The 13,455-nt window shown below is 36.2% G+C and overlaps 2 protein-coding genes across 2 annotated transcripts; one reads left to right on the top strand and one right to left on the bottom strand.

Moving 5' to 3' along the window:
• The first annotated feature begins 1,391 nt into the window (after nucleotides 1–1,391).
• On the top strand, nucleotides 1,392–2,249 carry LOC110799694 (uncharacterized). The gene has a single exon (XM_022004969.2). It carries the CDS (start codon nucleotides 1,392–1,394, stop codon nucleotides 2,247–2,249), a length of 858 nt encoding a protein of 285 aa, XP_021860661.2.
• Nucleotides 2,250–3,739: 1,490 nt separating this feature from the next.
• Nucleotides 3,740–10,957, bottom strand: LOC110799688 (AT-hook motif nuclear-localized protein 14). Its single transcript, XM_022004965.2, has 6 exons — nucleotides 10,316–10,957; nucleotides 9,858–9,904; nucleotides 5,520–5,651; nucleotides 4,502–4,654; nucleotides 4,192–4,420; nucleotides 3,740–4,091 (listed from the first exon to the last, which is right to left on the bottom strand). The coding sequence occupies exons 1-6, from the start codon at nucleotides 10,728–10,730 to the stop codon at nucleotides 4,027–4,029; spliced, it is 1,041 nt and encodes a 346-aa protein (XP_021860657.1). The 5' UTR covers nucleotides 10,731–10,957; the 3' UTR covers nucleotides 3,740–4,026.
• Between the last annotated feature and the right edge of the window lie 2,498 nt (nucleotides 10,958–13,455).

Below are 13,455 nucleotides of genomic sequence, written 5' to 3'. Positions count from 1 at the left end.
TTTTTTGGGTGGGTTGACGAATGTAACCTTGACTAGCAAAAGGATGTTACAACTAGTTGCTACTTGAAAAGAAAATATCGCAATCCCAATTTGGTCTACTGAAGAAGGAAATCAACATGCATGAGTAAGATAAGTTTAATAAGTTAGTTGACATTGAAGAGTTAAACACAGGGGTTGTCAAGGTCATTTTGAAAACAGGGTTGACTGCCACACAATTGGTTGTGTGTGCCCTTTGTCTCGGTTATAGTTGGGGTTGTAATTTCTAGAATCATTAGGCTGTTAGACTAGTCTGAGGTCAAGGTTGAGGTCGAAGTTCTTAGATTAGAGGTCGAGGAACCGAATACAAATAGGTGTGTAATGTTTTGCCTATTTGTTCAACATTCTCACTAACTTGGGGTGTGGTCGCGTCGTTCAGTTGGTATGAATTTTTTGTTCATCTTTGCAGTCTATACATTGTGAAATTGGTTGTTTGTAGTAGGACTTTAGGAGAATTAGATACCATTTGGAGAATTATTTCTTATGGTGGGAAATATCTTTAAGCATGAAACAGTCTAAACGGGTGGTGAAATACAGTCATTATGGGGAAAGAGTATTCATGATACATAAGTTGAGTATATGATGAAATCAGTATCAATCTTGTATGAAATTATAGATTTCATGAAAATTAGGTGAAGCCAGATTAGAAATGTGTTGGAAGGAATGTTTTTATCTAGATTATGTCCATTATGTCCACCTTTTGTAGCAAACTCGACTACTCAAACTTTCTACTATTTCTAGAAATAAAATCAGAAGACTGTCCCTCCAAGCTTCAGTTCAAGCTGAAGCTTTCATTTGAGTTGCTTCTCTTGTGTGGCATTAGAGAAATACATACCTAGAAATTTTGCATCAGTTCTCTGGGAGCCTCTATTTCCATTTATTGGGAAATTTGGTATAAGGTTTGAACAGGCTAGTTCTCTTTCCAAAGACGGCACCCCAAAGTTAGTGAGAATGTATATTGAAATGGTGGTTTAGTGAAGTAATGAGAGCACATAGCAGAGAGAAGGGAGCAGTAAATGGAAAGAGGAAGGGTGTTGGGAATCGAAGGCAAAAATTTGAATTGGGTTGATTATTGAGCGCGTGTACACATGTGTATATTTCCAACTCAAACTTTTCCAACAAGCGGAGTCAATGGTCGGAAAATTGACAAATTGGCCTGATAGTTGCCTAAAGGTGCAATTTTTAATACAACTTTTTAATTTAAGATACTATTTGACAAAATTGAACGAATAAGGTACTAGCTAGTTCACAAAGTGAGTGAAAAGTAAGGTGCCTTTTAACAATTTTGCCTCACTTGGGCCTACTCGGATGAAGGACGATACACGGTAAAGACAACATATATGTTAGGTAAGGGCATGAATTTTGAGCAACTGCACGCTGCTTGGGCTGTTATATGGGGGCTGGAGGTCTCGCCTAAGGTAAGACACTTTCTCTGGCGTTTAGGAACCCAGACTCTGCCAGTGCAGAGTTTTCTTAAACACAGACACCTCATTGATGATGCAACGTGCCCGTGGTGCGGGACAGAAGAAGAGAGTTTGGGGCATGCCATCTTTGACTGTGTGCAAGTTCAGGAATTGTGGGAGGAAATTGGTTGTGATAGGCTGACAAAATGGCACGAGCATGGAACAATGTGCGACTTCATTGAGAGTTGGAAAGGGATAGACAAGAAGGTGAAACAAAGGGGAGTTGTCCTAGCCTGGGTCATCTGGTGTGAACGAAACAATAAGGTTTTCGAAAACAAGGTTACTCCCAATGCGGTATTGATCAACCGTGAGCAACGAATTGTCGAGGAACAAGGCAAGTACGCATCCCGTATCTACAACAGACCGAGCTGTGCTACTCCTAGACGTGCTAACAGATGGGTAGCACCACCACAAGGTATAATGAAGGTAAATGTGGACGCATCTCTAGCTGTGGAAGGTTGGGTGTGGATTGGAGTGATAGCGAGAGACTGGACGGGCAAGGTTCTGTTTGCAGCCTGTAGGAGAAGTCGAGCTTATTGGCCTGTGGAAATAGCGGAGGCAAAAACAGTAGCAAACGCAGTCAAGCTGGGACGCAGGTATGGGATCGAGGAGCTGATCGTGGAAACAGATTGCCAATCAACTGTAACCCGCCTCTCCAGAAATGCAATACATGTATCTGATCTTGACACAGTACTAGGCGACATTATAGCAATTTGCTCCTATTTTAATCCATTTCTTGGTCTCATGTAAAAAGGGATGACAATGTTGTAACCCATCACCTTGCTAAGCTAGTTCCCTTTGGTACCGAACAAATTTGGGAGAATCATTGCCCGAGTGAGATATCCCCTTATGTATTAATGGACTCTTTGTCCCTTGATGAATAAACTAGCTTCGCTTTCCCCTCAAAAAAAAAAAAAAAGAAAGAAGTCAAAAACAAATTAGGAAAAAGACATTACAACATACTCCGTATAACGACAAAATTTGAAAGATATTAACAAAAGCACCAAATATTAAAACTAGGAAAAAATATCAAGGATAAGAAATCAACCAACTAGTATTAATTTGTGCGCATTTTAAAATTATGTACAAACACGCCTCTGTTCTTATTTAAACGTTACATTTATTTAGTCACGTTTTCCAATGCACGATTTCAAACATTAATATCTTCAATTACGGAAAAGTAAAAATTATAAAAAGTTGATATTTAAAATACACAAATTTTTATTTATAATGGGTGTATAAATAAATATTGTACACCGGAGTAAAAGTTGACTCAAAATGCTTAAAAGTTATATTTATATATGTAAAAGTTATCTATTTTTTAATGATAAATTTTTTGATTTGAATAAAAATTATTTCTTCAAAATCACTAATAATGTATAAATTAATCATTTAACCCTTTAAAATGTTTATCTATCAACTTTTTAATTATATAATATAAAAGTTACAGAAAAATAGGTTAAAGTTACAAAAAACTGCATAAAAGTTATCTTGGTGTACAATAAATTTATTGTACACCTTGTGCGCGCAAGACCTTTTGTTTAAAATATATTTATTGAGACGAATCTAACAAGACCATTCGACTATAATTTTTTATTATTCTTTTCTTACAACATTCCACTTTTTCCATACTTATTTTTTACATTCCAATCATTTATCTTGATTGTTATGAAATACGTAAATATCCCCATTATTTCGAAACGGAGGTAGTACATGGTAATGGGAAGCATGTCTAGGATGAACCTGTTGGAAAAAAAACATGAATACGGCGTTCATTTCCTTTCATCATCAGATTCATCACTAACCATTAACCAAGTAGCTAGGTTGAACTCTTAAAACATGAATACTTGGTATGTTTTAAGTCTTTGTGATCCTGCCAGTTTTTATACTCCTTTGAACTTTTAGCTATTTCAAGATGGTAAGTTAGGTCAAGCATATGTCATAAGCTTTTTTCGCAAATCTCTACCCACACAACAAAAAAATGGCTTTAGGTCGGCCTTCTACACTATGGTCCTGCTATTCGTTCAATTTATAACAACAACAACAACAAAAAAAACAACCAACCTAAAATGATTTGAGGCCGGCTAACATGAACCGTCATAAAGATATGAAATTTAATTTAAAAATACCTCGTGTAACCATTACAAAAGATTCACCATTACAACAAAACCTACCTCAAGAAATCAGAAGAAAGCTATAGAGCAAATTACATACCACGAGCATAAATTAACAAAAAAAAATGAAAAAAAACAAAGGATCGTCTTGCATATATGGAAAAATGCACAGGCATAAAAATGTGAATGGCATAACAAATCGCTAATGTCAAGGTCAAAGCTCTGGAACGTGAGCTTCTTCAGAAATCAAGAGTAAAAGGAGTGAAAGACTGTAAGTCAGCTGTACATGTATCTCTAACTGTAGTCCATATGAATAGGAAATATATATCTAACTTAACCTAATAAAGCAACTCATGAACAATGGGAAAAGCCTGTGATTAAAATGACTGGTAACCAAATAAAGCCAACATCATCTAGTCGGGCATCTGCTCATAATCTCCATTTTCAGGCGAATCATGTGAGCTGTGGCCAGTATTTCCTGCAAAGGGCATCAATTTTTCAGGCTTATAATATAAAAGGATTTAAATTCGGGTTTCTAGGGACGTGTTGAAAGCATGCATGCATAAAGAGACGGTTACCTCCCAAATCATAACTAATTCCACTTCTCCACTGATTTTGCATCATAAAAGGACTTCCATCCATATTCTGATCAGTGGCCACTGTAAATCCTCCGGAAGATTCAACTACGGGTCTGTAAACTGCAGTTGATGCTGAAACTGGTGATGGCATTGTACTTGTAGACATGTCCCCTTTGAAGACAGTACTAGAATCTTTCTTGGGGTCCATCAGAAAGGTAGCTACAATAACCTGGTAAATACAAGCAGTAATATGAATAAGATGAACGACTTCTCTGTTATTTTTATAGGATATCCTGATATTTGCATATACCTCCACAGGGCCTGCAGCGATTAGAGGACCACCTACACCCCCTCCAACAATTTGTCCGTTTGTAGAGGAAAGGCATGCACTAAGGCCACCTGCCTTTACTCCAATATCTGAGCGCACAAAAGATCCAGTAAGCGAAATGATGTCATAACGTCCCTGAAATAGCACACAAAGTACAATATAAGCAATACACAAAGTACAATATAACCAACACATGTCCGTCCACCTAACACATCAGCATTGTAGAGGCATGTGGCCTGGACTTACTGAAGCCTAATATGGTATCTACACGTCAAGCCATAAATGAAGAGGAAAATCTGGCTGCACAACTCTACGCGTACAGAGCCACTTTTAACTAGTTTTTGGTAAACCTAAATGCTTTTGGAAACTGCCTTATCTAAAATAAGGGGGCTTGGAACTAAAACAACTACACCCAATGTCTACACTTACTTAATTATCAACTAGATGAAATATCAGCTACTCAATGGCCATCCATTTTATTAATCACAATCTCCATTGAAAATATTATCATTAGGCTTGCCCTGACAAGGATACTTTCCAGGGTTACCATCATTATATTATCTCCATCTTCGTTTCCCTAACAATTCTAAGATAATCTCCTACTTCAGTTTACAAAAACTAATACCAGCAACAGATGAAGTTAACAAATTCGATGAAAGTTCTCCACTCTGTATAAGAAAAATGAGCAACTAAATACTCATTGCCATACCACAACATCATCAAATAACCAGCTCCAGAAAAATTGGTGGCAATGGAAATGTGGAATGCAACAAGCACAGGGCAGAGTTCGGCAGGATCAGCTAAAAAGCTCCGAAAGCACAGAATAATATATAAACTTAATGAGACACCAAATAAGCAAGAAATGTGAAACCTTGAAATAAAGTGAAACAAAAAAGTATTGTGGAGTCTCCATGAAAAGGAATCAGTTGAGTACATAGATTAAACTGAAAAGTAAAGGCAAAACTACAATCAAGAGGCATGCAGATCACAATTACTGTACCTCATACGCAATACTGCCTCCAGATATGGCTGGCTGTCGAAGAGATGCATTGGAGATTGAACCAGAAGCAGACAAGATGCATAATTCCCGTCTTGTTTGTTGCATGAATAACATAATTTTCTGGCCAACATCCTGTATTTACAAAAAAAAAAGGGCAAAGTTAAAGATAGATACAGTATGCTCTTTTTCATGATAAGAGTAAACCTATAAGACAGTTGCACATTATGTGAAAAAAGAGATTTTAGACAGAGTAGCTTAAGTAGATGCTCTGGTCATGAACAATATTGTGTCACTAATACTATCAAGATAAATTATAGATCTACAGTTTAATAATCATTAAACAGAAGAATTATGTACACTCTCACCTCTATCATCAGCCTCCCCCCCCCCCCCCCCCCCCCCAACTACCTACCCACTGCCATCTCCACCCATATTCTTCCTCTCCCACCAGCGTGTGGTAAATAAGAGACAACGAAATCTCTTTCCCCAACTCCATCATAGGTTTGCAAAAGTGACCTTTGGTGGTAGATTTTATCACTAGCAAATTGTAGAGGCCAAAATTACCCTAGCGTCCAGATACAAAGAGACATGAAGTTTAAAGGTGTGAATTTGATTTTCTTATATGTGGCGGTGCTGGCAGGGGTTTTGGGCTAAAGGTGACAAGGAGATATGGAGCAATGAAGTGGGAGTAATAACAATGGTGATGTTAAAGAAAGGGCACTACAATACTGGTGAAGGTCCTGATTATCTAGATAGAAAAGCGGTGAAAGAAACAGGAAGATGGAGCTACGTGAGCCATGGTGTGGTGAGGTAGAGACAATGAGGGTAAGGATGGTGGTATTCTACTATGACGCACAACTCTTCAGATCAGTCAACTATCCATATCAGATACTAGACACTCCACAAAAGTATGGACATGAATACTTCAATAATTGGCCAGAAAGGGAAAAAGTAATACTTCGTGTTTCTATAAATACACGTATAGCATTGAAAAGTAACTTATCCACGTGTCCACATCATAATTGTGAACAAGTCAACCACATTCACACATCGTCAACTTTAGAAGTTTCCATGTCCATCTCTTGGATAGGGGTGAAAGTTTGGTTGCTGAAAACCGAAGTCCAAACCAAACCGAACAGAATTAGCTATTCGGTTTGGTTTTTTTTCTAATTCGGTTCGATTTGGACTGACATTTTTTAAAAATTTGCTTTTTCGGGTTGGATTGGATTCAAGGAATTTAAATCCAATAAAACCGAACCAAACCGAAATTACACATATCCTCCTAAAAACTAGGCCCAAACTTAAACCTAACCCAATAAAAAGTCCTGCTGCTCCCATATAAAAGGAAAATTATAACTCTTCCCCCATTCTTCATTTACCCACCTCTTTCTCATCTCTGTCTCTCACACTTCTCTTTCTTTCTGCTTCTCACGCTGATCTTTCATTTTTCGTCTTTTCCACGATCTCCGGCATCTCCCTCATCGATCTGGTACCCTCATCTCTCTCTCATCTCGTCCTATCTCTCATCTTCGATTCACCAAGCGACCTCATCACTGGTTCACCAAGTTGTCTCACCAACGATTCACCACGCGACGCCATGACATGTAGGGTTTCGATGACGTTTTTCTAGGCTACGAAGAGGAGATTCCGTTCTCGATCTCGATTTTCAACAAGGGAGATTAAGAAGTCGAATACTCATATATGAAGATTGAATAATACATCCCCATTAGCTTGTAATATTGTTTAATTTACAATTGAGAATATAAATTAATGTTTATGAATTATTTTTCTCATTTGGTGTTGGATTTTAATTTTGTAATAATATAATTAAAAAATTAGGCAATTTTTATTCGGTTTTCGATTTGGATTCGGTTTTGGTTTTTGAAATTTGGTTTGGTTTTGATTGGATTGGTTCAAGACCTAGATTGGTTTGGATTCGGTTTGAAAAAATCAAAACAAGATTTTTTCGATTTTTGGATTCGTTTGGGGCATAATCCAACCAAACACCAAACTTTCACCCCTACTCTTGGATGCATATTCAGGTTGACACTCGTATCCGATCCAACCAACATAGTTGGTTTCAAGGTGATGGAGGTCAACAATTTTTAGGCATATAAAAAAGATGGCTAGGGAGGAAGATAATATAAGCTTTTGGAAGGCTAAGTAAGTTAGTAACGTTGAGGAGGTGTATGATTTAAGCACCTAACTGGGTTCTGGTGGCTATCGGGAAGTGTGTGATTGTTAACAAGAATTGTTAACACCATTAGGTAGTGAACAATTTGGGAAGAGGGCCTCCAAGTTAAAACTTGTCCTAGTTAATCAAAAGGTGGGAATAGATACCCAGCATATGGAATTATTCTTATCAAAATTTCTCTATAAAAGTTAAAGAAAAGAAAGCAATCAGGAGAAACAATGTAACACTTGTCATCTAAACAAGTGGAAATTGCAATATGCATCTTCAAGTTGAAGTCCAAAATCGCAACACAGTTGTCTCAATCATTAAAAAGCATCACAAATAAAGTCTGGGAGCCAGCGAGGGGATATAAGACCAAACACATGGACTACCGTAAAAAAGCAAGCAGTGCAGTCAGCCAATAAGTTAGATTATGAACATAGAGACTCAATAATCAAAGAATGTAGAACCAAATAACATGGAATACACCATGACTTGGATTAAATAGTATATGGTTAATATACGTGCCCTATCTTACTGGCCAAGGACTTGGCCAAACTGAGTCTGAATCCTGAATGCAAACCAAGTTTACTCTGGGACCCTTGGACAAGAACAAATCCAAAAACAGTACATCAATCTAGAAAACTGTTATCTTTACAAGACTACCACATCACAAATTTACAACTAGAGTGGAAGCTGTAGATAATAAGATGATTGAATGCAACATCGCCTTCCTTGTAAACTAAGCGGGCTGATAAAGGCATATAGCATACGCCACTTGCTCAAGTCCAGGCTGCACAAACCCTTAAATCAGCAGTAACACCCCTCATCCGCGAACCTAAACTAGGCCAAAATGCATATGAACCAGCCTACCTTTTGAGAAAATCACAACTCAAGACTAAGGACAGAGGTAAAATTTACTATCTAGCTAGATATAATGATACAATCAAATCAACTACCTAACCAGCCACGTGTCTTTTTAGAATCAACTTGAGTACATGTCCATTTTTTGGTTGTTGAACCACTTTTTCTAAGATTGACTCATCATGGTTCTCACTCACACCCTCCCAATTATACTCCCCTTTACTATTTTGTCCGCCCAAATAGTTTTTCTTGTTAGCTAACATGGAAACCAAGCCCAAATATGCAATATGAACTACAGCCTCACTTTCTCATACTCCGTTACTTATTCTGTTCTCTACACTATATCACATCAATCCTTTTTCTATCATAATTCCAACAATTTCTCTCTCCATCGACTTTCAATTTTCAACTTAATATAAAACTGGCACGGAGGGATTACATTTTATGCTACTTTAAAGTTGCACATGAATTACTGAGTGTTGGAGTAAGCTCTTCAAATCAAGACAGCTACCAAAACTGTCACTCATCTCTTCAAATCAACCGCTATACAAAAGCAAAGCATTAAGGTGAGGACAAGTTCTCCCGCATCAAATGTTCTTGGATAAAAAGGAAACGGAAATTTACATAAAGTTATATAAGTCATGATTTAAAAGCCCTTTGCTCATTCCAAGAGCAATGTCACAGTGGGAAAGACGCCATAGTCGAGCATGTGTTCACACTGCAGAAGAGAAATGGCTAGAAATAGCTTCCAAAAGATATTTCTGCATTCTTAAGACAAAACAAAATTATAATTTTGGCATCTTCACTTATATAGGAAGCTCTTGGGCCCAATAAAACTCAATACATACAGAATTTAAGCTTACACAAAATTCTTCTCACTTATCATCCCTATTGTAAACAGCCTTTCTGAGTATCAGACATTCAGACGACTGACAACATCGGAAGTGTAGACGACAGTCGACCTAATAATTTTCATATCCACAAACAGACAAAGTTGATGAGTTGTATACTTTTCACTGCCATTTCCATGTTCATACTTTCAAGTTTTCAGCAATGCACAGTGTCTACGGTTAATATCCTTCCCATCCCCTTCTTCACTGAGGTAGCAAAATCATAAAAGTGCCTCAAAAATTCTTAAACAAAAAACTGATCGTCACTAGATTACCACATCCACCACCACTTCAGCAGAACAATTTAAATGGAAAACATACTATAATATGACAATGTACATACTTCAAAACGACAACAAACAACAAATGAATCAACCCTTCAAATTCACTCCATATAAAACATAACCATACCTCTCCAGCAGCCACATTGATGACATGAGGAGTAAAACCCTGACCACCTGCATAGAGCAATCAAAATTCATTTAGGGAAAAAATGTAAGCAACTTAACTCAAGAATATCTGCTTACATTTTACTCTACCACGATAAACTCAGTCGAGGTTTGCCATTTTTAATGTGAAATCTCATTCATAATTAAGCTCTCGAATCAAATTTTACAAATTACAAAAAAGTACAGAACCACATGCCGTCATTTATCAAAAATACCATTAAAGAATCTCATATTAAAATTAAAAAAGAAATCTTTTTTCATGTGAAGACAAAGTTGTCTGAACTAAAGAAACGCTGAAAATTAAATAAAATCAATCAATTAAAACAAGAAACACTCAAGATTAAATTAAATCAAAAATAGATACACCCTATCTATATAAAAAGTATTAACTAATCCAAAAAAAAATTCTAGAATTCTCACCCAGAGAAACAAAATTAGATTTTTTAGAAGAAGCAGATGAGGAGTGAGAAGAAGACCCAGGGATAAAGTGGTGGGGTTGTTCTTTCCGCTTAATTGAAGGAACCGCCGCTCTCTTTGCGGCGGCAGCCGCCTCAGGGGTTCCGTATTTTCTTGGCCGTCCTCTTTTGCGCCGCTGAGGCTCCGACGTCGCTGGCGCTTTTCCGGCTAATGTTTGCGGATAAAGTGCGCCAGCGGTGCCATCGGACATTCCATTGGTGGCGGGTGAATTCCCACCGGCGTTAGTGGCAGCGGAGGAAGTGGTGTGTGGAGGAGAGAGAGTGGAGGAGGGTTGTTGTTGATGTTGGTGTTGTTGTGGGTGAGGGTGTTGATGTGGGTGGTAGTAAGAGGTTAGTCCGCTTTGTTCATTCGGTTCCATTAGAGAGAGATTGAAGTTTTTTTTAGGGATTTTTTCTTTTTTTTGAGGGAATTGAATAAATAAATAAATTAGGAAATTTTTGATGAGAAAATGAAATTAGGTTTTTTATTATAATTTAGAGAGGGTTTTGGAGGATTTGGGCCGTTGGATTTGGATTTAGGTGGTTTAGATTTATTTTGTATTGGGAGTGAGTTTTGCTTTTTGTTAAAGTGGGTGAGTAAAGTGGAGAAATATGACTTGTGAATGAGATTTTGACTTTTTATAATATTTTATTTTTGATAACATTGATAATGATTGTGAAAGGTAGGGAGACTTATCTAGTTTTTGAGGGGTATATGTCCCCACAATTGAAGGGATAGGAAAGCATGTTTGGGCATGTAATAGGGCGATGCACTAATCACATATTCACATGAACTAGGATTCAGACCACAAAATTTTGGGGCCCCAAAAAGAAATTATGTTGGTTAAACCCCAAGAACAAATATTATATATTTAACACTACTTTATTATGCAATATGTAATCTTTATCCCAGTTGGCAAGGGCTCATAAGTGTGGTAGTTGAGACCCGTGTTTGATTCTTCCCATGCCCTCTTTTTTTATTTATTTTTTTCATGTCCATCAAACCTTTACATGAAACAATATTAATATAATAATTATGTGTTTTACATTAAACCATATTATTAATTTGACTATATTTTGTATAAATGAAACAATATTAATGTAATAATTATGTGTTTTACATTAAATAATTGCCGTAAAAATTTATAGGGGCCCAATATCTATATTTTAGCACAGGGCCTCCAAATTATCGGAGACGGCCCTGCTAGGATTGATGTGTGCCAATCAACTTTTAACCCATTAGATTTAAGCCCATGTAATGCATTGTTATATGTTGTGTTGTATTTTTTTTTTATTTTTTTTGATAAGTTTATATGTTGTGTTGTATTATTTGATTTTTCACCTTTTTCCGCATTCATCATCAGGCTATAACCATTTATTTTTGTACAGAGTAATCAAAACTTTCATTGTTTCAGCCTTCTTTTATTGGAGCGATGCATCATGTCAATAAGTTTATATATGAGTCAAATTTGACATTGGATATGAAGTTTTGTTAACACGTGTAATGCCCCGACCTCTAATTCACATAATTACGCATCCGAATTTACCTAATTCGGTCGTGACATTACTGCCCGTAACTCCCTCTTGGGAATTACAAGGAACATCATAAAATAAGCCATTAAATCTCCAAATTAACATAATAATCCTTTTAAATTCCATAAAGTACATAACTTAATAAAGAGTCTTTACTTAAACTATTATAACATTAAACATTAACTTAGGTGATCATTGCTAAAGTGAAATCCTCGCCACTACTCGTTTCCGTTGTCCCCAGCAGTACCTAAAACAGAAAACAAAACGGTGAGCCGAAGAGTCAATAACGAGCTACTCTAGCATCGTAACATCATTTCAATTCATTTTATTTAATAAACAGAGAGAGTAGAATATAGTAAAACATTTAATAAATATTACTTCAGAAGCATCATTTTAGAAACATCATTTCAGGAACATCATTTCTTTAACCTTTTTCCTTTTAACAGTATTATTCTAGTCGTCGGGACTTTACATGAAAACATGGTAGGACGTCTCCTAAGAACAGGGGAAGCTAGTGCTTCATAACAGGGGGAGCATGGGCTCCATAACAGGGGAAGCCCCTGCTTCTTATCAGGGGGAACCTGGGTTCCATATCAGGGGAAGCCAATGCTTCTTATGAGGGGGAACCTTGACTCCATATCAGGGGAACCCAGTGCTTCATATCAGGGGGAGCCTGAGCTCCATATCAGGGGAACTTGACCAGTTCTTACACTTTCATTTATCATGTTTACATTTCTTTCAATTGAACATTAATCAGGAAAATCTCATTCATCCAGGGTAGTTCAATAAAACCATTAAATATCGTTATTTCATAAAAATCATTTCTTTCCAGAATAATAATTCATTAAATCAATACTTTTCATAAAGCTGCATTATCATAAAAAAAATTCAATCAAACCATACTTGTAATCCAGCAAATCATAAAACAATATTATAACACATCAATCGTTCGTAACATCATTCGTACATAAATTCATTTCGAAGGGATTGCGGGTACTAGCAATAACCGTTACCTCAATTCCACGAGTTGCTAAGCCTTTTTCGTTGGTTCGTTCTTCCTGAGCTCCGAGTCCGAATTATTTCAAACTATTAAATTATTGAATTAGTATCAAAACGATAAAATAATTTAAAATCAATATTTTATAAATAATAAATTTTATAAGAAATTCATTTATAAGTAACAAATTTTAATAAAAATATAATTTTATAATTTAATGAAAATATTATTAAAAGAAAATTTAATCAATATATATATACATACATATATATTTCATAAATCGATTTACACAACTATTATTTAAATTCCGTTCTTGATAAATAAAGCTAGTAATTTATTTTAGTAAAAATTGGTGATTTAAATATATTTTTCCTACCCGAAAAATAATAAACAATTTATTAGTAAATAATTAGATTATTAAAATATAAATATTCATAAGTAGGAAAATCTGAAAATTCAGATTTGTCTTACCCAAAGCCCAAATTGTTAGATTTTTGGCCCAACTATATTATGGGTTTAAGGAAACAAAACCAAAGTTTGATTTCCTGGGAAAGAAAGGCACGAACAGGGGAGGG

Source organism: Spinacia oleracea, chromosome 4 (assembly GCF_020520425.1).
Source record: "Spinacia oleracea cultivar Varoflay chromosome 4, BTI_SOV_V1, whole genome shotgun sequence".
Taxonomy (NCBI): Eukaryota; Viridiplantae; Streptophyta; class Magnoliopsida; order Caryophyllales; family Amaranthaceae; genus Spinacia; species Spinacia oleracea.
The sequence above is the reverse complement of the archived record's forward strand: the minus strand, read 5'-3'. Positions and strand labels throughout refer to the sequence as shown.

Excerpts from the sequence above, each read along its gene's own strand:
- LOC110799694 (XM_022004969.2), top strand. The coding sequence starts at position 1,392 with ATGAATTTTGAGCAACTGCACGCTGCTTGGGCTGTTATATGGGGGCTG.
- LOC110799688 (XM_022004965.2), bottom strand. The coding sequence starts at position 10,730 with ATGGAACCGAATGAACAAAGCGGACTAACCTCTTACTACCACCCACAT. Across the intron at positions 5,652-9,857 it reads TCAATGTGGCTGCTGGAGAG|GATGTTGGCCAGAAAATTAT; the intron begins GTATGGTTATGT and ends TTGTAAATACAG. Across the intron at positions 4,655-5,519 it reads GAGGCAGTATTGCGTATGAG|GGACGTTATGACATCATTTC; the intron begins GTACAGTAATTG and ends GTGCTATTTCAG.